Source organism: Saccostrea echinata, unplaced genomic scaffold, assembly GCF_033153115.1.
Source record: "Saccostrea echinata isolate AGI-Se365-2 ecotype Australia unplaced genomic scaffold, CSIRO_AGI_Sech_v1 ptg000002l, whole genome shotgun sequence".
NCBI lineage: Eukaryota > Metazoa > Mollusca > Bivalvia > Ostreida > Ostreidae > Saccostrea > Saccostrea echinata.
Genome location: NW_026889751.1, coordinates 30524921 through 30550298, shown reverse-complemented (window position 1 = coordinate 30550298; position 25378 = coordinate 30524921). Strand labels below are relative to the sequence as shown.

Genomic DNA, 25378 nt, shown 5'->3' with positions numbered 1-25378 from the left:
TGCCAAGTTTTCCTTCTGGAATGTTTTTTCTTCCTTATTTGATTCCTTCATAAAATAAGATTGAAAGGAAACACTGCCCCTTACAAATAAGGTATTTTAAGTTACGTTATTCTACCTCCCATCGTTTCTTGTGTTGATTGTATACCAGTAAATTATGTAAGTGCCCCTAACACCATACCTACGACCACAAGCAAGGTTTTCTAATCTAATATCAGATCCGTACCTCCATACATAACACATGTTTAAATGTCAAAGTAAGCCGTCGAGTGTAAAAGTCAGTCTTCTCGCAAAAGTCCAATAGTCCATTTGTAACTTTGACATTTGACTGGGAAAAAAATCTGTGCATCATGTATATTGATTGCCCCATACATCGAAAGAAAAAAAATTAAATGCAATGGATTAACCAGAGCACGCCTAAATGTTTGGTACATATGTAGCGTAAAGTGGAGAAATATCTTCTTTTTTTTCCCTTTTGACCTTTTGGTTTACCCGCAAAGGAAAGAAACTTTTGCAAAGTGTGGATCGGACTATTAAAAAATGAATACTTAGTTTTTCGAAAAACTGACCAAAAATTGTTCATAGGAAAAATCAGAGATAAATCTTTAGACTTAAAACATCTCAGTAATATTTTTGTTAATCTTAATATCTTGTTCTCGATAAATATTCACAAGGATTTCTGTATATTCATAGGGCAAAACGTTTAATAATGGACCCCCGTGCCAATGCCCAGGACGTGATGCGATGTGACCTGTGTGAGACTGCTATGGTACAGGTGCGCTGTGATACATGTCTTGTCAATCTGTGTAAGGCTTGTGTGGGAGAACACATAATATCCGATGAATTCAAGGACCACAAAGTCAGAAATCCACTCCTCTCTACCCAGGATGCATCTCTCATCTACAAGAACGATGTGAAATGTACTGTAATCAATGTGACATTCCTGTATGCAACATCTGCATTGCATCTGATCAACATCTAACTCATAAATTTTTGAAAATTTTGCAAATTCTGGATGAAAAAAAGAACAAAATAATTCAGAAACAAATTGAATTAAAAGAAACAGTTTATCCAACATACCAGGATATTGCCTCTGATGTACAAAACACTATGAGTCAGTTAGAAAAGGAATATGGAGATCTCTCATCAGACATAATAAAACATGGAGAGGACTGGCACAGAGAAATTGACAAACTTGTTAAGAAACTTAAATCTGAAGTTGATGAGATGAAAAACACACAGTTACAAACTCTACAGAAACATCTGGATGAAATAAAGCAGGCAATTTCCAATATGGAGGATGAAATTAATTCAGTCAATGTTTTTAAAGACCCCAATGACTTGTCAAAACTGTTTAGCGTTAAATTCAATGAAGACAAATACAAAAAACTTCCAAAAAAATTTGTGCTGTCTAAACCTAAATTCATGCCTGGAAAAATTCAAAGAGAAGAACTCAGTATATTGTTTGGCACTTTTGCAACAAGTTCTTTAACTTCAGTTAAACATGGCTACAGCATGAAGAAACCACAAAAATCACCAGAAGCTGGATCCTCTCCTCCAGTCAAACAGCTGCTTGATGAACCAGGGACTGTCACAACCATAGACACTGGGTATGCAGTGCTTTTCAATGTGGCCTGTGTGAGTGATAAAGAAATCTGGACAAGTGGAGGCGAGATCATGAAACTCTTCAGCATCAATCAGGGATCACTAGTAAAGTCAATTACAACCAAATCAGGAAACACGCCAATAGACATAACAGTGACAAAAAGTGGAGATCTAGTTTACTCTGATTACTGTCGAAGTGATAGAACTGTGAACATTTTGAAGAATGAAGAGAAAGAGGAGGTGATCAGACTACAACAGAACTGGAGATCTGACAGTATCTGTAGTACCTCCTCTGGTGACCTCCTGGTTGTCATGCGAAGTGATGATGACAAACAAACAAAAGTTGTCCGTCATTCTGGCTCAACAGAGAAACAAACCATTCAGTTTGATGATGAAGGCAAACCTCTGTACTCTCTTGGTTTTTGTATATTTTATAAATACATAACTGAGAATAAAAATCTGGATATCTGTGTGGCTGACAGTGGAGCTAGAGCAGTAGTGGTGGTCAATCAGGCCGGGAAACTGGGATTTAGGTACACTGGACATACTCCTGCTCCAAAGAACCAACCATTCGATCCGGTAGAAATTACTACTGATAGCCAATGTCACATCCTTGTAGCTGATATTTACAATGACTGTGTTCACATCATAGACCGGGATGGACAGTTCCTCCGATACATACAGTGTGGAGTGGCTCAACCCAAAGCACTGTCTACAGATACAAATGACAATCTGTTTGTTAGTCAATATGTAAACACACAAGTGAAAAAATCAAATATCTGCAATGAAATCGATTACTGATCTGTTTATGTTTAGTATTGTGATGACAGAGTAAACGATGCACTTGAAACGAATATGCATTCCTAAAATGTTGACCAGAATAGCTAATATTCAGTACTCTCGTGCGAGAAATATATGCAACTTTCGTGACCTCTCTACATGTAAACTTTTGAATATTTCTGGCTTTATAGCTATTTAAGTCATCATGTATTCACGTAGAACAACTCTTCTGTCGCAAAAATTAGTCGTCACCGATAAATTTCAAACTGACAAATGACGAATAAAAGTTGTTACAAATAAAAGTTTGTTTACAGTACTTGTCCAAGCTGAGCAAAGCCCTTCCCTTCTATAAAGAAAATGTAATAAACAGAAAATTCGATATTTTGTAGTTGAATTCACCAGTGAAAATATCTAAAACCCTTTCCCACTCGTGAATAAATTCCATATCTTAATACAAACATTGAATATCCTCTATTTATCTGTCAAAATACTATAAAAGCTAATTTTATTTAAATAAAGTTTATCAGAAAAACAAATCCTTTCTAAACTTCTGAAATGCAATTATTGATTTCATTATGTCAGGGGGTGATGATTTGATTCTGGAAGGAGGCGGGTAATTTTGAGTTGGATCATTTGGAAAAGTCTGCAGGGATACTTCATATGATAAGAAACCCCTCGCCAATCTAGATATTGACTATGTTTCAAAGTTTATTTAATACAAACAAGCACTACAACCACCATGTATCAACTACTGCAGATGTTGGCAATTTTAACAAAATACACTTTTTCAATTTACTCAAGTAATTTAGTCCTGGGGCCGAAAGAGGAAGAGTGTCTTTTATAAACATATTGAGGTGAACAAGTCAATGTGGAAAAAAGTTCTCTGTCTTTTGAGGAGAGAAGCTAGAAACCAATCTTCTCTGCAATGGCATTATAAATAAAGTTTTGGCAAAGTAAAAAAAAACTCAGGTAAGTAAATAATAATTCAACTGTCTCAAGCATGAATACGAGAGACAAAAACTTCCTATACATTAAAGGCTTTTTTTACTTCTCAGTATATATAAATCTTCAGAATCTTCAGACTCAAATATGAAGTGCCTGAAGATTTCGGTTTTTTTTTTTAAAAAGTTTCCAAATATCTTCAAGCCCTCTGGTAAACGTATTTCTTGATAGGAAAGAGACAAATCGATTTTATTGGTATGTGCCTAATTATATAATTCCAACAATTAAATTTTAAACTGTTTAAATAAGATATCCCATTTCTGTACACTTTGCATGAAAAAATTGCAAAGCAAACAATATTGAGATTAAAATCTCCGCAGTAAAACACGCGGTGTTTGCCGGATTCCGTTCTGTCAGCCATATAGGGTTAGCGGTTCATTCGTCATTTCTTAGTCTTTACTAGTAATCTCCGACGATCATTAGACCATTTACAATCCAATATACAATCTTTTGGACGGAGAGTTTTTTTTAAAAGAAAATTAACTACAGGTGTGTTCAATACACAGACCAAAGGTGTGCACAACAAGACATTCTAGATTTGTTCAAACTCGGTATCATATATTATAGAAAACACATCACAGGTATACAAATGTAGGCCTTTCAACTAATTTTTCAAGTTGCACATATGGTAAAAAACAGTTGACAGATAGATTTGTAGTTACATGAAATTCTCAAAAGAAGATTATAAACTATACATACCTTTAATTAAATCATAAAAAAATTAATTATTAATATTTGATTTGTAAGATGTTGTGTTTCAAGGACAGGTAACTCAAGTGTAAAAAACGACAAACAAAGTGCCGATTTTTTATTTATCGTTTATAGGAATGACATATAGGCTGCTTCAATTGGTATTGTTATGTTCACAAAAGAGTTCCTTATATTCTTTGGTACACAAAAGGGTTGACCAAAACAAGGAGAATGTCTTCACTCTATACCTGGAATAACGGGATCAATGAATGGGGAATGGACTATATTCAAGATTTTTAACTCTCTCCGACAGTTGTTATGAAGAAGAAAATATAATGCCATGTTTTTGTGTGTGCATTGTTGTGCTTCATCTATAAGGATATATATTTCTACAATTATGCAACAATAAATTATCTTATTCTTTTCAATCAGCACGAAGAAGAACCATCAAGTATAAAAATTTAATCAGGTCAAAATTAAGAAGGGGGATGGATTTCACTTTCTATTTTTATTATATAAAAATTACACTTATATATTATTGTACAGTGTCGGTAACTACATGATAAATAAGTTTAACATTTGAGCTAAATTTTAAAACCACTAGATTCCGCTGACAGTGAAGGAACACTTTGGAAATGCTAAAACTTGACATGCTTAAAAACAGTTAGCTTCCTTGGACCCGCTGTAAACAAGTTCCGGTAACGGGTTATTGTTCTTTTCATCGAACCCTAGCGGCAGTTGAAAGGCCTACTATAAGTACTTAACATAATGTTCATTTACATGTAATCAGTTTAAGTCTTCTGTAGATATACATATCCAACTTCATTTAAATTTGACTGTAAAATTGCATCGAACTAGACTTTAAATCTGACGTTATATTATGAGATATGGTCCTATGGATTTATAATTTTTCAAAATGGTTCATTGGATTTATTGACTGAAATAGCTTCAGGGTTTCAGAGTACATATACATGGCATTTATTTAAAGCGAAACAAAACAGTACCACATACATATACCCTTAGAAATTAATCTGTAATATTTTGTAGAATTATAATTAATTTTTTAATTTCACAAAACAGAAATCTCCATTGATGGATTTGTATACACTGTAAACATATTTTTTCCCACGGGGTCATAATTCCGGGGAATCGCAATTTCTGTTCAATCCGCGGGTAGAAAATTACAGATTTCTCAAATTACCATTTAAATGTGCTTAATTAAGTATGCCAAGACAAATTTCCGCGTAAAAATTATGACCGCGTACATAGCGTAAATACCGCGCAGAAAAAGTACTTCTACAGTACTTGTATTCGAATTAATGCAGAAATAAAGAGAATGTTTTAAAGAAAAACTTAAGATTTATTCACAAGCATGTTAAGATGTCGAATAATATTGGTGTTGATTTCCATGTATATGAATTAACTCTCCTTACAAATTCCTTAATTCACAATATGAATTTGGATTCATAGATATCCGGGCCCTAGGAAAAAGTATTTTAAAATATATATATTATATTGTGGGGGGGGGGGGGGGAGGGCTGGTGATCCATGAAAATACCTAAACTTTACAAAAATACTGTAATTGTAAGCGAATAAATCAATTACTTGTATATATGAAAGGCAGATTTTCATCAACATTAGCTGTTCACCATTTGCAAAATTATTTTTTTTTTTAGATATTCTGATTGTACACAATAGTACTCTGAAGTTGATGTTAAAAAGATACTTGAGTTTCTGATTGACAGTATCTATGTGGTTTTTGGAGACCAGGTCTTCCAACAATCTGTTGGAATTTCCATGGGTTCCAATTGAGCCCCATTATTAGCAGATCTAATTTGTATTCATATGAAGCAGAATTTATTCAAAATCTTAACATCAGAAGAAGAAAACACTTGCTGTGGCCTTCAACTCGACATTTAGGTATATCGAAGACGTATTATCAATTAACAATAGTTATTTCCAGTCTTATGTCGACACGATATATCCCAGTGAGCTTCGAAATAAAAGATACCACAGAGTCTGCCACATCTGTTTCATATTTGCATATTTTACTAGAAAAAGACTTTAATGGTAATCTAACAGCAAAACTTTATGATAAACGTGATGACCTTAACTTTTCAATGGTCAAATTCCCTTACTTATGCAGCAATATACCATTATCACCTGCATACGGGGTTATATCTCTCAGATGATTGGATACGAAAGAGCATGCTCTACATATGAACAATTTCTAAAACGAGGTAAGTTTTTGACAAATAAGTTGATGAAACAAGAATTTCAACAGTCTCGTTTAAAGTCATCATTTCGTAATCTTGGACTATGGTCGATACAAAAACATTTTCAGCAAATACAGTCTATCATTAAGTCAAATGCTGACTGATTCATACTAATTGTTAGGCCATTATTTACACACTGAATTGTCTACGGATTTTTCCGTTATTTCCCGATCATGACAAGGAGCACACGGCGGGTGTGACCGGTCGGCAGGGGATACTCACTCCTCCATGGCACCTGATCCCACCTCTGATGTTCTAGAGGTCCGTGTTTGCTCTGCTCCAGATTTGTATTGTTTAAATGAACTTTTGAGCCTGATTACTGTTCGTTATCTCCATATATTTCATTTCAAGGAATGTCTTAGAAATATAATGAAAAATATGGATACATTCTAGAAATTACCTTAAGTGAAATTTAAAAAAAAAAAGTTATGTTGACAGAACTGTAGGAAATGTTTCCTTAAATACGATCCTATACTCCACACTCAGGGCCAGAGCAGTGAGGGATCTTTTACATGCCAGCACCTACTGCGACACGGGACCTCGGTTTATACGGTCTCATCCGAAGGACCGGTCTTCACGTCCCACAGTGGAATTCGAATCCGCGACGTAAGGATCACCTCCTTACTCCGCGACTCTAAAGCAAAGGCTCTAACTACTGCACCACGCGGGCGACTATAATAGATGGTATAATCTTTTATAAAATTTGTAAATTTGCACTAAACCTTACATCAAACAATTTACATTATTGTTACTGTTAACTTATCGTAAATCAAAAGTTGCTTATACACTTTTTAAAGCTGTTCAACATTAGACATTTGATTTGATTAGCATTTCCAGCCTCACTCCACTCAAAACAGAGTGTGAGTAATAACTCTGAATGTGAATTTACACCAAAGCAGTTAAAAATATTTCCAAATTATACATAAACTCCTAACAATGCCTTAAAGTAAATATATAATTTATATGTAGACAATATGGCATAAATACCCATCTTTATGAATGCAAATTCAAGTTGATCTCCTTTGATAAAAGAGGTGGTTGGTGACCTAAGATAAATATGGGTCCTTTTAAGGTGACCGAAGATAAATGTGGGTCCTTTTAAGTTTATTAGCATGATCACCTGGGAAAGGGTAGTCTTTTAACAACTCTCCTCCTCCCTCAGTTTTGCCCTCTTCAACTCAGCTATAAGTAAGTCAGCTATAAGTTTTGCAGTACCATTGTATTCTTCTTAGTACTGGAGTCCAACATCATCAACAGACGCCCATTCTGTCTTGTGGCTTCTAGTAATTATTTAAGTTTATTCACCATTTCCACCCTTTTCCAAGACTTCGTCTTCTGTTTGGTTTCCTTGATTAAGAGTTTTCCCTTCCGAGTAAAGGTCTAAATTTGAAGCACTCACCGGCATATGTTGACGTTATGTTGACTATATGAGTTTAACAAAATACAATCGATGAAACAATCGTTATAGCATAATATTTTTCGAAACTTTGCTATCATAAAATCTATCCTGTTGTGGAAAGCCGATCAAAACGTCTGCTTGGCTGGATATTCGAATCAAACTATAAATGAATTATGTACACGATTCCTGCAGCTTAGACACTAAATAAGCCCTTTTCTGTACAATTCTGATAAATGATCCTTTATTTTGTTTACAAGAGTAAAAAAATAAGATCTCGGAGAGATAACTGCTAATGCATATCCAAATGTAAACACGCGTAGCAATATAACCCTTAACTGCATGGGTTACGAATTTTAGGATTTGAACATTTTTTTGTCATAATAACCATGCAAACAATTTTCCTGTTAGAAATATGATATTGAAGAAAACATTTAATGCAGTATAATTTTTATCATTCGTTTTCTTACGGACATTTGCCAAATAATGTGAATTATTCATCCCCATTTTCCATAAACATTCAATATCAAACTTTGCTGATGTGTCCAAAAGTTCAAAAATCAGGAAAAGAGGTCGAAAATGTTTCAAAATTTAAGTATTGAGAATTGCACAATGACAAAAAGATAGCAATAATGTAACAAGAGTGATCCCGATGATCTTAGATTCAATATTCTACTGGTTCAAGGTTATTAATGCAAATGTAAGCAATTGCAAGGTTAGACAAATTGAATAAGCATCGAATATTTGCACTGAAAAGTAAAGAGTTGGATTTGTTTAGATGATAATTTCATTGACCCCTGTGTGTCCAATGTCATCACCATGATTTAGAAAACATTTGAAGTATATTCTGATATGCCTAAGGATTTGATTAACATATTTTTATTTTGTAGAAAATTTACCATACAAATTTCAAAGATTAAAATGTTTTATATAGTCAACTCAGAGACCTCAAACATTTGTCTACAAAACAGACAATTCCAAAGGTATAAATGGAACTCCACCACCTGTGCTTTACATCGACATCCCAGACTGGCACAGACTCCCTCTGATCACTATGACTAATGTGTGATAGATTTATAGAAACTAGAACTCAATGGGTTGATATTCCTTATGACAGTTTCCTATGAAATAACTTATTCCGAATACAGACCCACAATAATGAAACACAAGATAACCAAAGGTATTGCTAAATATATATGTAACGTATTTTTTTTTTATATATATATATGTAACGTATTTGATTTTTTATATATGTTTTCACATTCGCCGCTTTTTATTGACTTCTTAAACCAGCCTATCTAGTAACCGGAGTTATGAGAGTGATATGTATTATATATAATTATTATACTTTCATGTTCAATACTTGTACTAAAATCTGATTGGTGTTGACGCATTTAGCAATCCGTAATGTTACCCTCGGCGTTAGCAACACACTTGACAACGGGTAACACAACGAAAATGGCACATGTCACATTAACATGTAAGCTCTAACACTTAAAAGTGCCTCGAATTATTGTTGACGTCACCCGATTTGGCTTAATTGAAAACAACAAACGACAGACGAAAAATGCTTGCAAGTGCAGAAATAACAAAACTTTGGATGATAAAGGACTCTTTGAGTATCAAACAAACAAACAAGAGGTTGGTAATTTTTTTTCTAATCTTTCTTATTGAGAAAAACAGAATTATCGAGGAGTTTGAAAACTATTTTTCTCAATAAGAAAGCTTCGAAAAAGATTTACCGACTTCTTTATTATTTGTTTGACGCTCAGGGTCCTTTATCATCTAAAGTTTCGTTATTTCTGTTTTCGCAGGCATATTTCGTCTGTCGTTTGTTGTTTTCAAGTAAGCTACATCGGACGCAAGCTTTTATTGACGTCAAGTTTATAAGGCTTCTTTCAAACGCACAACTGAGGTTTTGAGAATTCTACTGTGAACCGTACGCGCATAAGTGGAACGCATGTAACAATTTCGTTGTGTTACCCGTTGTCGGGTATGTTGCTAACGCTGAGGGTAATATTACGGATTGCTAAATGCGTCTAAACCAATCAGATTTTAGTATTTAATATGAAGGTATAATAAAATAAAATACCTCACTTTAAGTTTTATAATATTTTTTTCGTTAATGTTTAGCGAAATTAAACTTTAAATGTTAATTTTGTAACACGTGTTCGAAAGGAAAGGTATGTGTTTTTCATTATGAACACAAAAGTTTTCTTGTTTTATGTAAATAGAGTAAGTTAAAAGTTCGAAAATATGCTTTATGAGAGCAAGTATATACTAGGGGATGTCATTTATTGTACCGCTTTGGATCTTTCCTGAATGTTTCGATTCTAAATATTCCCAAAACAAAGGAGGGCAGAGCTTGTTATCAAAATTTTAGTAAAAAAGAAACCCATTACATCTGACATTTTGAATAAAATCTTGGATAATTTTCCACAACTAGAAATTTTCTATAAATCAAGATTCATATGCATGTTATTTTTAGATTATGCTTGTTTCATAAGGTATGATGAACTTGTTTACATTAGGATGTGTGACATTCAGTTTCAGAAAGTTTCAGGAATGTCAGGTGAAATTAGAGTTGAAAAAAGAAAAAAACGTATATTGTCAGACAAGGTATAATTTAACAAGGTAATATTATGGTGATAGCGAGAACAAGTAATAAGTTTTGTCCAGTTTGAAAAACACATATGCATACATATGCTGGTCTTGATTCTTTTTTTTTAGGTCAAATGTCAAATGAGTTTTTTTAGACTGGTTATCTTTTCTTAAAAGGACAATATTTACAATTTATGTAAAACTGTTGGTGTTGATTTTAAAGAATAAAGAGATGTAAGGAAGCAACTGCAGCAGGATTTTATATTATTTAGTCAGACTATTTCAAGTTCATGTCAGATAGCGTTTGGAAAACCTAAACGACGGATACGTTTTAGATACACTGTAGCTTATTCAATAAAACTTGCTTTTACTTTGAATCTTGGATTATGATATCTTTAATTTCTTTTGCAGGTTAATATATTCTAAACATTTGTTGTCGAACTGGATTATAGGTACTCAACACATTCTATATCTGTGTTCTGTTGTTTACTCTCTAAGGTACTCAAATTAAATATATTTTATTTTTGGATGGGTGAAACGAAGAAGAACATATGCAATACTTAACAGAAGGTGTTTTAAATCATGTTTTAAACAATATGCAAGCCATAAATATTTTTATTCTCCATATCTCAAAAACGGGAAGAAAAGTTTTAACAAGGTTGTTGGACAAAATGTCTTTAGAATCGAAAGGGCTATTTATATGACATCAAGAAAAGGGGCTGACCCATCGCATAAGGGGTCCATAGGGACTGAATTTTTAATTCTTTATTAAGTCTTTAGCGATCAGTTTTTTGTTCTACGTCAGAGAAAAATTTGTCGATTTAAAAGATCTCTTACTACAGCTAGTGATACCTTGATCGCATGTTACATAATTTAAGTCTTTAGCTAGGGACCAAAATGCTACATCTTTAATCTTTATTAATATTGAGATTTTTTGAAAAGCATTATCAGTAATAATTAGTATAAGTTAAGAACAATGTTCTTAAAACACCAGGTGGTATTTTTCAGTCAGTATCTATGCTGGAATATCTCAATGAAAATCATATTTCATTTTAACAAAAATTCCCGTAGGTTTCAAAATAGTATTCATGAAATGTAACGTCTTGGCACTCTGTCGTGCTGACAGCTTTGTATATACGCATATGCAAATTCGAACAACGGAACAAAGAGAGTGAAGAACGCAGATATTTTTTAAAATAACAACCTTTCAAACAAAGAAGAATAAAACGCTTGACAGGTAGAAAAAACAGATCAATATCAGCTATTCATGCGATTGGTGTTCATAGCGACAGTCTGTGTTTGGGTTTATGGGTTTATCGACTAGAAGCTCTCCAGATTTCGCCACCAAAGAGTCAGGTAAAATAATTTCAAGTCGTTATAATTACATAATTACAGTCGTTATTTTTTCTATCTTTTAAAAAAATTCAACCAATATATATATATATATATATATATATATATATATATATATATATATATATATATATATATATATATATATATATATATATATATATATATATATATATTCTTTAAAAAATGAAAAATTAACCTTTTCGTGTAAGCATTTCTTGTTTTTAAGTTCCAAGTCTTTCAATGGAATACTTTCCGTACCTCGTACTGCATACATATGATTAAATTCATTGTACATTAAGGTGGTATGGGATACCAAACGAAACTTCTCCTACATATTTATGTACCCAAATTAGAAGGATTTGAAATACCCCCACCTTTCAGTATATGAAAGTGTAATTTTAATAATTTTTTTATTATTTTAATGAGAAATACAAAAACGATTTTTTTTTGCATAATTCTTTTTTCATAAGCTTAATATTATAGGCAGGTGTTTGCTAATATAAAGTGTTTATAAAAACAAAAATGACAAGAAATATGTCTTAGTATTTTTTTAATTTTCAACAAAAATAAGCGTAAAAAACTGGGAAAACTTTATTTCGTGAAAACAGACGGATAACATTTCATGAAAGTCTACAATAAGAATGTATCTTAATATGTTAGCAAAGTGAAATAAACAAATTGAAAATATATATATAAATGGAAAATATAAAATGCATTTAAAATTTTTTGAATTAAAAGATCCGAGCGGAAGAGTTATCCTTCTTTATTTTCCAAGGGTTGAAAAAACCTGGGTGCTATTTTAGAAATGATGAGCATTTTTTCCCAACCATAAAAAAATCGCAATTTGTAGTTTTCAACTTTGAGCGGTTTTGAAAACAATGAATGCATGGACAATCGCTTTCCAGGACGTGTCTTGTTCAGAGCAATTACATTCATCTGAACGTTTTGGGACTATATACAACAGCTAGCTGATTTGTGACCAAACAGTTACTTCTTGAATTAAATAACAAAAAAGTCCAGCTCTGGTTAACGTGATAATTGATTGGTGATAATTCAGCACAATGTGAAGTAATCGCACTTATCCATGCCTCACCGCACACAAGGTGCTGTACAGTTACTCAAACAATTGAAATACAGCTTCTGTTTAAAAGTGTTCAAAAGCAGCAATGTTGAAACTACCTTTTACAGGGGTTTGCCTTTTTAAATGTCCGTTGTACAATTATAAGTAAATTTATATACTTGCGATTTTTTTTGTCTGTTTTTACTTAAAATGCCGACTTGTGAGAACTTGCATTGAAATAGGCTTCAGAGTGTTCTTTTCAACGGTGTATCTACAAATTTTGACCCGGTAATAAGCACTCATGCAAATCAAAACAATACTTCAAACGGAAATACGTCATAACGTGGAGGTATCCCATACTACCTTAATTGACATTCAGTCATTTTTTTCAATAAAGTCTTTGATATTTGTGCTAATTTTCTCGGATAAATTTTGATTTTTAATCTGGAAAAATATAATTATTATCATTTTAAGCTTTGTTTTACGTTTTTTGTTAGAATCTTTTACTCATATAGAAACGTCATCATATACCGGGGAAGGGCTTCAAATCTAGATCTTTACTAAGCACTCAGGGTCATCGAGAAGTAAGGTTTTTTTTTATCGTGCTCATACCTAACTCGACGTGGGACCTCGGGTTTTGAAAGTATCATTCGAAAGTCCCGTGACTTTCACTTCTAATGCCCGGCGCTTAGCAAAGAAACATTCACTATCTAGGATGCTGTCTTAAGCATGACGCAGTGCTTCGAACGAGAATCGAACCCAGGCCTCGCGATCACTAAGCGGGCGCCATACCACTAAGCTATGGTAACCAGTAGGGAAAATTTAACAAAACAAAATCTGTTAAGTTTTTTCAGATAATTTTTATGTCTGTAAATAATTTTAGAACCAAAAGTCTCTGACAAGACTATATTTAGCTAAATATGGGAATTAAAGAATATAATAATTAATGAAAATAGTATTTAATTAACTGTAATATTTTATCTTGAAAAAAAAATGCATGTTATATTCTTGTTAACCTTTATCTTAATTTATTCAGCATTCACAACAAATTAATGTTGAATTTCTATTTATTCTAGACATAACATTTAATTATGGAGCCCCGTATCAGTGCCCAGGACGTGATGAAATGTAACATGTGTGAGACCGCTGATGCAAAGATACGGTGTGACTCATGTCTTGTCAATCTGTGTACGACTTGTGTTGGAACTCACACAATCTCTGATGAATCCAAAAAACACGTATTTGTTAAATTTCAGTCCAGGAAATCTTCCCTCTATCCTGGATGTATACTTCATGGTTATAAACAATGTGAAACGTACTGTAATCAATGTGACATTCCTGTTTGCAACACTTGTGTGGCATCTGATCAACATATTGGTCATGATTTATTGAAAATTTTGCAAGTTCTAGATGATAAAAAGAGAAAGATTATTGAAGAACAAACTAAATTAAAGGAGACAATTTATCCAACCTACCAGGACATTGCCTCTGATGTACAAAACAGAATGAGTCAGTTAGAAAAGGAGCATGAGGATCTCTCAACAGACATAACAAGTCATGGAGAAGTATGGCACAGAGAAATTGACAAACTTCTCAAAAAACTTAAAGCTGAAGACGATGAGATAAAAAACGCACAGTTACGAGTTCTACAGAAACATCTGGATGAAATAAACAAGAAAGTGTCTGACATCAAGGATGAAATTGATTCAAATGATATGACTATAAACTCTAAAGACATATCAAAAGTGTTTAGTGCCAAAGTCAACGTAGACAGGTACACAAAGCTTCCAAGAAAACTTGTGCCATCTTTACCAGAATTCATACCTGGAAGAATAGATGAGGAAGAAGAATTACGAAAAATTTTTGGAGCCTTATCACCAAGTTCTTTAATATCAGAAGAACATGGCTACAGCATGAAGACAACACAGAAATCACTAGAAGTAGGATCTTCTACTCCAGTCAAACAACTGCTTGATGAACCTGAGACTGTAACCACCATTCGCACTCGGCAAATTTACCTTTCCGGTGTTGTCTGTCTGAATGATGAAGAAATCTGGACAAAGGAGAATGGCAGTATTATGAGACTATATAGCATCAATCAGGGATCAGAACTCAAGGCATTTAGAACCAAGTCAGATCGTATGCCTGGAGGCATAGCAGTGACCAAGAATGGAGATCTAGTTTATACTGATTATGATGGTAGAAGCGTTAACATTGTAAAGAATGAAGAAATAGAAGAGGTGATCAAGCTACAGAAATGGAAACCACGCAATGTCTGCAGTACCTTCTCTAGTGACCTCCTGGTTATCATGGACAGTGATGATTTCAGAAAATCAAAAGTTGTCCGTTACTCTGGCTCCACAGAGAAACAAACCATTCAGTTCGATGATATTGGTAAATCTCTCTTTTCATCTGGTTTTCTTTACAGACATATGATAACTGAGAACAGGAACCTGGATATCTGTGTGTCTGACAATGGAGCTAAATCAGTAGTAGTGGTCAATCAGGCCGGGAAATTGAAATTTAGGTACAAAGGACATACTCCTGCTCCAAAGAACAAACCATTCAGTCCACGAGGAATCACCACGGACAGTCTGTGTCACATTCTTACAGCTGATCCGTTCAATGATTGTGTCCACATCATAGACCAGGATGGACAGTTCCTCTGTTTCATAGACTGTGAACTGAGTGAACCCTGGGGACTATGTACAGATACCAATGACAATCTGTTTGTTGCCCAGCGTTCAATGTTTGATTCGCGTGTGAAGAAAATCAAATACCTGCAGTGAAATCAATATCAGGCCGCATTATTCTTGAGCATTTCTTCGTCAACTTTTTACTGACATTAGCCCTACCATGTAAAAGTTCAACCAGACGCTCGGCTTTCTCCGAAGAGACACATAGAAATAATTTAGGGTAAGAGAAAAATGGCGTGGTAAAAAAGGAAATATTGATGAAATATTTATCGACGAAAAGGTATCTTTATAAACCAGGATCACAGAAATTGCTACAAAGATTTAATTTTATGTAAATAAACTCTGTTCAGAATTACTACGGGCCAATAAAATCAGATTAATGCCAAAAAAATCTATGGGTTGGGTGAAAGCGGTTAATATAATTTTGCAATCAACAAATGACTTTGGGATCCAGTTTAACTTAAGTTTATTAGAAATCATCAATGATGGTATACGTAACCTGACTGACAACCGTTTCTTTTGCTATATTGATTACACTTTCAAATATATATGTATAAAACAAATGTGGCGAAAATATGCATTTTTTTAACAAAAGGGGAATCCATCGGGTTCTAATTTGTTGTAGAGCTTATAGCATAGGAAGAAACCCGTCAACACATGTTTCCTCCATATCAATTGCTTTTTCTAAGATATATTCTATATATTAAAAATATCTAAAGATTTAGTCCATGATAGCATTTTTTAAAAATTACTAACTGTGGTGGAATGTTAAAAGCCTTTCTGTAGCCTAGAATTGTAGATTACGGAGTTGATCCTTTCGTCGTGATTCATATTTTTCGGGGCGTGGTCATAAGTATGAGAATGGAATTTGAAGTCCTATTTCGAAGTAGGTGTATGCACAAGATATCCCTTATTGCTAATTAAGTGCCGAGTACAGTGTGCAGTGAATTTTTTAAGTTTATATTGTGATATTTTGGCGTCATAAAGGGTACATGTTTGAATATATAGAGAATAATAATAGATAATAATAATGTAATATAATAGAGGGCTGATATTGGTCGAGGGCTGATACATGATGCAATATGGAAAAGGGTATGTTGTATTATGTTTATTACATACTTCGTAGTAATTACAGCACACATCTTCATAAGCTAATACTAATACTGAATAATCGCTAACTACTTTATCATATCAAAGAACAGTAACTTAAAATTAAGAAAATGTAAGCAAAAAATAGTTTTAATATTAAAAGTACTCTTCTTTTAAGTTCAGTCTACAAGAGGTGGGTTTAATTTAAATCCGTATCAGTCCCTCAGATACATGCTGATATGGCTACTGTGACGTCAGAATTATCGCAAATGCAAGAAAAAGTGTATTTAACTATGTTTGTTTGTATGTATGTATGCATATATGATTTAGTTATGCATTGTTTTGTGTATTTAAGTATGAAAATTATCTAAAAATGCGTTATTTACAGAAAAATGGAAAAAGGGCAAATATTCATGAATGTTGGTAATGGCCATTAATTGGCGTAGAATTATATTGTTTGGATTGTACATTAAAAAAAATTTGAATTCGATATAAATAATTACATAAGCCCATTTAGGACCTTTCAAAAATATTTTTGAAAGCGATTATGTATATGTATGAATACGATATTAAATTGTATTCTATTGAGAGAAGTAAGTCCCCTTTGCCATTCACCTTTCTTTACTGTAAATAATGTATTTGAAAGGCTTAAAGAATAAGAGAATTCTGCAAGTTTTTTTTATTGTAAAATACAAAAAGTATTTTGATAGTTTTAATGACCATGAAGACTTGTAAATAATAGATAAATAAAAAATGAGACAATAATAATTTATCCTATCAAATGTTCTTTAAAGACCAAGAGAGGCCAGTGTGAGAGTGTGAGAGCACTATTGTTTTGTTAATAGTCTGCATGGTGATAGCGATAAATAGGGGCAAGTAGAATTTACTTTAGGAGATGCTACGGAGTACTAGACTAACTATTTCATTGATCTTGATCTTCCTATTTCTCTTGCTTTTGGGCAACAAAGCTTCATCTATCTGTTTATTTTATATTCTATGGATCCTCGAAATCGTTGCATTATACTCAGGTGACCGTTAAGGCCCTTGGGCCTCTTGAATTTATATGAGATCAATACCATTTAGTCCGGGGAGGTAAATATTTATCACCAACCCTCAAAGTGATCAAACACTAGTAATCTTTTTGTAAAGAACATTCTATTGTAGTCCATAAACGCACTATTTCACTCTTATTTCGAATGGAAAAAAACAAAGAGTTAGTTTAAATTCTTATATTTCCAAGGGAGTATGAATAGGATTACGTAGTTCCTTTCAATTTATAGGGGTTCCTGCTTGTTGTGCTCAATTTTTATTGTTAATTAGCTATTTGAGTATAATTACTGATCGTTATCATCACATTTGACGAACCTTCAAATACATATACAGTGTATCTCTGTTATAGATAAAAAAAAAAAAAAAGACAAACAAAAATAAACATCAGGGAGACTCTTTAAATATCCAAACATTTCACTCTACCTATTGTTTGACGCAGTTTTTGACATAGATTAATTTCATATTCACATTCTTTTGTACTTTCTTTTGTGCTATATTTTGTATTACCTGAGTGATTTCCTAATATAAGATAGATAATTCAGTGAATGACATTCAAAATGCTTCATTAACAAACAACAAACACAACACAATTATCTGGTCATACAATACAAAGACATACATTTCAAATACAGATAATTAACCACGGGTGTGTACAAAAGTACATCTGGAATTCATCAAAGTTGTGCATTATACAGAAAATGTAACAATTGATAGGTACAAAAGTTCATTAGGGTTGACCAAAATACAACCTAACAAGTGCCCTATTTCACTGAATTTACTAATAAGAGTCCCAATGTGGAGAACATACAATATCAACCAAGATATATTAACGTTGTTAAGATTTGTTTGGATTGAAAAGTGTTTTCAGAAAAAAAAATCAAAATGAATGCGATGTTGTGACCACTGACCATCTAATTTGCTGCTAGCTTCAGCATATTTCTGTAATTGTAAGGCAGTTCTAATGTTGATAATTATTCTCTCTTAATGTCAATCATATTGGGAAAACAACGAAAAGATGGAACATTCAATATTTATTAAATATACATGTACCTCATTCAAAAAAATGCAACAATATATCCAGCTAATATGAGATTTCAAATTTAATCGAATTTAAATTTGATTTAAAATTATCAGTTGGAGCCATTTACTCTTAACTTTATTAAATATATGGAACAATTGTTGACCCAGAAGTGAGTTTGCTTCCCTTTTTTTGAGATGCTAATGTGTAACAGTTTATTTATACAAGATAATATCTTAATGTAAAAAAAAAATGTTTTATATTGTTTGTACACTTAATGCATTTTGTATCTTCTCTACACCGTTTTTCAGTTATGAGAATAAAGCTCACTGTCATTTGATTATTTATTGTTTTAATTAAGGATCCTGCATTGTTTAATCTATGAAAGTATAAGGTCTTTCTTTTTTAAATGTAAAAGTTCTTGATGATTTCAATAATAGTTGTAAGGAAAAAAATAAATTATGTTTTTTTTATATTCAAATACTAGTATATGTTTTTCATATGCGAAAAAAAATCTTCCATTTCCTTTGTAAAAATGAAAAAGAAAAGCATATAAAATAATTAAGAGATAATATAAGTCTTTGAATGATAAAATCATAACTCAAAAGAGATGCATGTATTTTTTAACATAAAATAAGTTTTAAAATAGAGTAATTCAGACCATATGAAAACTTTGAAAACATCAAAAGAAACAGAATATATCATAAAGTAAGAACATTAGCTTAAGAAAATTCATTAGTTTACAACTTGTCTTGTTATATCAAATAATACATGTATTTATACGTGTACATTTCAAATCAGATCATATTAATATACTAAGTTTATTTTTTGAAGACAACACGTTCTTGTATGGTGTTTATGTCCTTATTACCAATTTGTATCAGTCGGAATCCATGTTCTTCTATTGTTTTCTTCTTTCGTTCGTATCCCCATCCTATACCTAAACCCTCACCGGAGGGGCCCGATAAACTCAACGGAAGGCACGAGAAGAGACTCAGAGGCAATTGCATCTGTGCTGTTGGATCATTAACTAGCTTGTGGGGATACGAGGATACGGGAGGGTCATATGTTGCTACATATCCATCTGGTTTAAGGACCCTCTTTGTCTCCTCAAGCATGGCGTCGACCTCGAACGAATCGTGAAGAACGTCGATAATTAAGACAAAATCAAACTTCTCTGTCCAATCCTCTGGAAGTTCTCCCCCTCTCCTACAGATAAATTGAACATCTTTCTTGTCACCCTTTGAGAGTTCTTTTTGGGCATGATCTATGGACACCTGGTCCATGTCAATACCATAAATGCTACTCTCAGGAAACAATTTAGCTATTTCTAAAGTGAACTTTCCGTAACCACATCCAAGATCTAGCAGAGTAAACTGGCTTCCTGGTAAAAAAAAATTGAAGAGTCAAATTAATTTTAAAGAATGAGAGCATAAGAAAATTGAAATCAACAAAACTCACCTAAATTTTTTTTGCACGTATATCCTTATTCAAAAATATTTATATGTGCCAATTTGTTGCTACCACCTTGTTTGAGTTCCAGCACTGGGATCAACAGATCTTTCATCCACTTTTGAATTGCTTCCGGTGTGAAAAATTGGCCCCACCAATGTAGGAAAGGCTCATAGCACCCGTAACCTTCGGTGACAAAATAAGTAAATAAGATTACACTTTTGCTATCTGAATTTGTGCATTATGTTTAATTAAATTTCTCTATTATTTGGAAACGAATTGAATCTTACAGCTTAGGAATATAAATTTTCATGTAAAACTTCTGGGGCCCTACAATCTCAAAGAAAATATAACTTCAATAAATTCATGTACACTTAAAGCTTAGTCAAAAGGTTTTCACTTATAACCCATTTTACGGATTTCAAAATACTTGTCAAAATAAGCTATATTTTTAAATAACAAATTTCTCTTAACCGAATCTTATTCATCTTTTTAACCTTTTTTTTTTGTAAGGAGCATCAAAACTTAGTTAGCGCTATTAATATTTGCAAAACAAAAAAACTCTGGTAAACAAAAATGAGACCTCGTGGTCCATCTTCTGACATGACGTTTTCTAGTTGAGGAAACATCTCACAGAGTATAGGGAGGACAGAGCTAATGTTACAGCATAGCTTCACCACTGACTCTTCATATGGAAGTGAGTATTTGCCGTCCTCGTGAATTCTGACTATTCCTGCTGAAATCAGACAACCCAACCATTCTTGTACGTACCTGAAATGTTATGTACATGAGAAGTTAATTAAAAAAAATCCCAATCATGAAGGTAAAGTCCTAGAATAGAATTAAGAAAGAATATTTACAAGTATGAAAGCTTGGCATAAAAAATCCAAATAAATTCAAGTTGTAAACAAGACATTAAACGTGGTCTAATTGAAATTCTAGAGGTGGGATCAGCTGCCTTGGACAAGTAAGTATCCCCTGTCAACCGGTCACAATCGCCATGAAATGTTAGTATTAATCATGTGGACAAAATATCCCGTAATCAAATTATGCATAAAATCATAGTCCTAACAATAAATTATCGGTATGTTTAAAATAAAATATGCAGATAACGAACCGTTATCAAGCTGAATAAGCCACTGAAACAATACAAATCGGGAGCATATCAAATCTAAAAGCACACATCTAAAAGCATCAGTTGTTGGATTAGGTGCCTTGGAGGAGTAAGCATCTCCTGTCGACCGGTCTCATTCGCCGAGTGTTTCTTGTCATGATCGGGAAAACGGGAAATCCGTAGACAACTCATTGTGTCAATGGCCCTATAATTAGTATGAAAAACGTCAGTAGAGCTTTCGATTAAAAGACAGATAGTATTTGGTGATTATATCATTGTTTCAACCATTAAAATTGCGAAATAACGACTTTAAAGGAGACTGTTGATTTTCTTATGATGTTTTAGAGGGCTGTGTTTATATGGTCTGCTCCCGATTTGTAAACTCAAATCATGAACTTTTGAGCTTGAATACTATTCGCTATCTACATATTTCATTTTATAAACTTCTTTGTCAATAAATTTTCTTGCTTTAGAAATGTTCGTACTTAGAACATGTTCTTGCGCATCGAATCAATTGGGAGACATAAATCAAATATGCAAGTGATGAAGGTATATTGCTACATAAGTAAGGGAAGTTGACGATAGAAAAGTTAAAGTCATCATGTTTATCATAAAGTTTTGTCTTTAGGTTTCCATTAATTTCTTTTTAAAACAATATACAGATGTATCAGATAATGTGGTATCTTTTATTTCAAGTTCACTGGGATGAAAATCATTAGCCAAATCTAATCTACTACCTGAAATACATATATTGAAGATATGCAATATTTTTGGCATCCGTTTTTAGTAAAAAAAAAAAAAAACCTTCTGTACATGATAAATGTTCTCCACAGCTTGTTCGAGGGTTGCTCGGAAACTTTTTCACTTAACGTCATATGGTATCCAAATTTGGTAGCAATATTTCAACAATAATTTGAAATGAAATGAATTAAGAATTTGTAAAATTTCGTGATTTATTTCAAACTGATTTAGACTTAAATTGACGAAATAGGATCGCTGAACAGGTCGAGATTTCGTTGTTTACAATTAATATACAACAAAATGTCTGTAGTCATATCCTCTGTGAAATTTTGCGCAAAAAACTCCAAAGGCTGGAGGAAGCACGAATTATGTCCAAAAAGCGAGCCATGCAAGCGAGTGTGCATTGAGCTGGCGGTATATGAATGATAGAGACTCTGTATCAGAGAACAATCTGTGAGATAACGGATTATCTATTTAAAAAAAGTGATCAAAAACTATCCAAAAAGTTAGTAAGGTCATGGTAAGAGTTATAGAATCGCTAAAATTTCATATTAGAAATATATACTGTATAGGGGAATAATTTCACGGGTTGTAATTTTCACGGTTTTCTCTCCCCTGACACGATCGCGGTTTGTTGAATTCGCGGAATCGGTATATAATAAAAGTTACCTCCCTTGTCTATATCCGTTTTATCCAGAACGACATTATTCACTTTAAAAAAACAGGGTATGTTTATATAAAATACTTAGATTTAATAATTAATTGACGACTTTTTAAAACAAGTGCAGTTAATAAAAGTCCTTGACTATAAACGTCGAATGACTTTCTTATATACTATTACGATGAGTGCATGTACACCCTAAGATCTTCTTTCCGAAGGGATAATACATCGCGGCGAAAAACCACTGGACGGTAAGAAGTGTGTTAATGTAGGTCGAAGAAATAATATCCTTCCACATCTTCAGCAAGTTCAATAGTTATTTGAATGATTTTTTAAAAACAAAATGTCGATAAAAACTAATACGCATGATAATGCAGGTAACAAATACACGTGGTCACATAGTTATGCACGGGTAATCAAAACCCATGACCCACGTGTTTTGATTGATGCATCGTGGGTTATTAAAACAGCTTTTTAACAAATACGGGTTTATTATCTGCTGATCTAAATTAGAGTAACGCGTGATAATTAAAATAATTGAATGACAAGTGCGACTCGTAATTACTGAAATGACCATGTAATACATGTATATATACCTATCGTAGTCTAATCTCAAATTTCCAAATATAACATGGAAGTTATTGAAAACTTATTCACTGTTTCTTGAATTCACGGATTTATTAACACCGTGAATATAGCGAATATTAACACCGCGAGTTATTTTCCCCCTATACAGTATACCATTTTTTAAATTAATCGCTAAATTTCTCGCTAATATTTCCATTAATATGGTATTTCGCGCTTCCTCCAGCATTTTGAGAGTTTTTTCTGGAGTTTTCCAGATTACAACATACACTTGTATCGCTAACTGGTGATCCTTAACGTTCTACAACGTCATCTTTTCTGCCTTTTTCAATGAGTACTGCTTATCTTTTGAAATTGATTTCTTTTCAAAGAAGCAAAATATTAAGTCATGATTTAGAATATTATACCATGAAATATGTGGAGATAACGAACAGTATTCGAGCTCAAATGTCCATTAAACATTACAAAATAAGAGCAGAGCAAACACGGACCTCTAAAACTTTAGAGGTGGGATCAGGTGCCATGGAGAAGTTAGCATCCCCTGCCGACCTGTCACACCCGCCGTGTGCTACTTGTCATGATCGGGAAATAACGGAAAAATCCGTCGACAATTCAGTATGTAAATAATGGCCTAACAAATAGTATGAAAAAGTCAGTCAACATTCATGTTCTAAGTCAATTTTTCGCAAATTCTATGGTCGATATAATGTCCTTTTCAGGAAGAGCAACCTCTCATTAAGTCGAATGCTGACTGACGTTTTTCATTCACATTGTTGGGTCATTAATTTTACACTGCATTGTCTACGGATATTTTCGTTCATCCGATTATGTCATGGAGAACACGGTGGGTTTGACAGGTTGAGAGGGGATGCTTACTCCTCTATGACACATGATCCCACATCTGATGTTCGTGTTTCCTCTGCTCTGATTTGTATTGTTTAAATGGATTTTTAAGTACATGTAGGATTACTTTTTTATCTTTATATTTCATCTACTATTTGCTTTTTTTAACTATGCATAGCTGTAGTACATGTACAATATATACAAAAAAGCTGCTACAAAACAAAGGAAATGAAAATTACATATCAATTTGTAATTGAAATTTCATTTACTTAATAGTCAAATCAATAGCTGACTTTCACGAGGCAATGTACATGTATAGTGCATTGGTTTTAGCTTTTCTGCATTCTAATGCACCACATAGCAAAAATGTAAAAGTTCAATGAACTAGGTATCTGGGTTACGTTCTTTAAACAGATATCGACAAAGAAGACATACCTTAATTTTTTACCTGTCTTCTGACTTAACTCCTCCGCAGAACAGGGGCAATGTTCTTGGATTAACGCATCAATTATTCCGACTTTGTGTCCAAATGACAAAACCAGAGTGCTAAGTCCATCCCTTACGATCTGCTGTAAATCTCGGAGGCCTGATGCCGACGCCATATTAAACTTGACTGTGGATATTACCTTATCAGCGTGTAAGCGGTATTGATAGCCCGTTTTTTTTTTAAATCATGTGATGAAATATTACATACCTGATTTTTTGTAGACTGATTGAGGTCTGCATGATAAAAAAAACGTACTAAAGAATGAAGTTGATTTTATCAGAAGGTTGTAAAATTTGTGTAATAGGAGTACACCTTAGAACACCATTTTCATTAGTGGTTTTAGAATATTTTTGAACACTCTCCTGTATTTTCATGTCTATTATTTCCCAGGTTCTTAGTTTGATTTGAGATTCTGCTTGGACTTATTTCCGAGCTTATTTGTACCTTATTTCAACACTTCATGTCAATTGTAATGAAAACACCAGCTTCAATAAACAACAAATTTTTTTAACCTTTGTATAGAAAAACAAAAAAAAAAAAATACAAAAAATAACAACTGTAAATTCCTGCCCAGTAGAAAAAAATCCTAACACCTGTATAAAAATCACCTCCAACCTAACGTACGGAAATGCTAGCCCAACCTAGCCGGGGGAAAAGGCCTAGGGTAATTTAGAAAAACCCCTTATTGATGTTTGTTATGGTGCCCAGTGAAAGTAAGTTGGGGAAGAGACATGTCCTTAGTTGAGTAATTTGTTATGAAAGATCGCCAAGTTAAAGTTAGAAATATAGTTGAATATTTAAAGAACATTATAATGATTAAATCACTAAAGTACCGTTTACTTTAAACTTTAAACATATCAGATATGAAAAAAGAAGGTG

The 25378-nt window shown here is 33.1% G+C and overlaps 3 protein-coding genes across 3 annotated transcripts; 2 read left to right on the top strand and 1 right to left on the bottom strand.

Moving 5' to 3' along the window:
- The first annotated feature begins 694 nt into the window (after window positions 1-694).
- Window positions 695-2452, top strand: LOC133177279 (uncharacterized). Its single transcript, XM_061312348.1, has one exon. It carries the CDS (start codon window positions 916-918, stop codon window positions 2401-2403), a length of 1488 nt encoding a protein of 495 aa, XP_061168332.1. The 5' UTR covers window positions 695-915; the 3' UTR covers window positions 2404-2452.
- An 11402-nt stretch (window positions 2453-13854) lies between these two features.
- Window positions 13855-15552, top strand: LOC133178254 (uncharacterized). Its single transcript, XM_061312998.1, has one exon. It carries the CDS (start codon window positions 13855-13857, stop codon window positions 15550-15552), a length of 1698 nt encoding a protein of 565 aa, XP_061168982.1.
- Window positions 15553-19283: 3731 nt separating this feature from the next.
- On the bottom strand, window positions 19284-24614 carry LOC133202582 (uncharacterized). Its single transcript, XM_061338427.1, has 4 exons — window positions 24448-24614; window positions 20652-20839; window positions 20144-20254; window positions 19284-20000 (listed from the first exon to the last, which is right to left on the bottom strand). The coding sequence occupies exons 1-4, from the start codon at window positions 24612-24614 to the stop codon at window positions 19438-19440; spliced, it is 1029 nt and encodes a 342-aa protein (XP_061194411.1). The 3' UTR covers window positions 19284-19437.
- Between the last annotated feature and the right edge of the window lie 764 nt (window positions 24615-25378).

What these genes read in the sequence shown, in the direction of transcription:
- LOC133177279 (XM_061312348.1), top strand. Translation starts at nt 916, where the DNA reads ATGTACTGTAATCAATGTGACATTCCTGTATGCAACATCTGCATTGCA.
- LOC133178254 (XM_061312998.1), top strand. Translation starts at nt 13,855, where the DNA reads ATGGAGCCCCGTATCAGTGCCCAGGACGTGATGAAATGTAACATGTGT.
- LOC133202582 (XM_061338427.1), bottom strand. Translation starts at nt 24,614, where the DNA reads ATGGCGTCGGCATCAGGCCTCCGAGATTTACAGCAGATCGTAAGGGAT. An exon ending in GTCAGAAGATGGACCACGAG is followed by an intron (nt 20,255 to 20,651) that starts GTCTCATTTTTG and finishes TTGTCACCGAAG; the next exon opens with GTTACGGGTGCTATGAGCCT. An exon ending in AGTGCTGGAACTCAAACAAG is followed by an intron (nt 20,001 to 20,143) that starts GTGGTAGCAACA and finishes TTTTTTTACCAG; the next exon opens with GAAGCCAGTTTACTCTGCTA.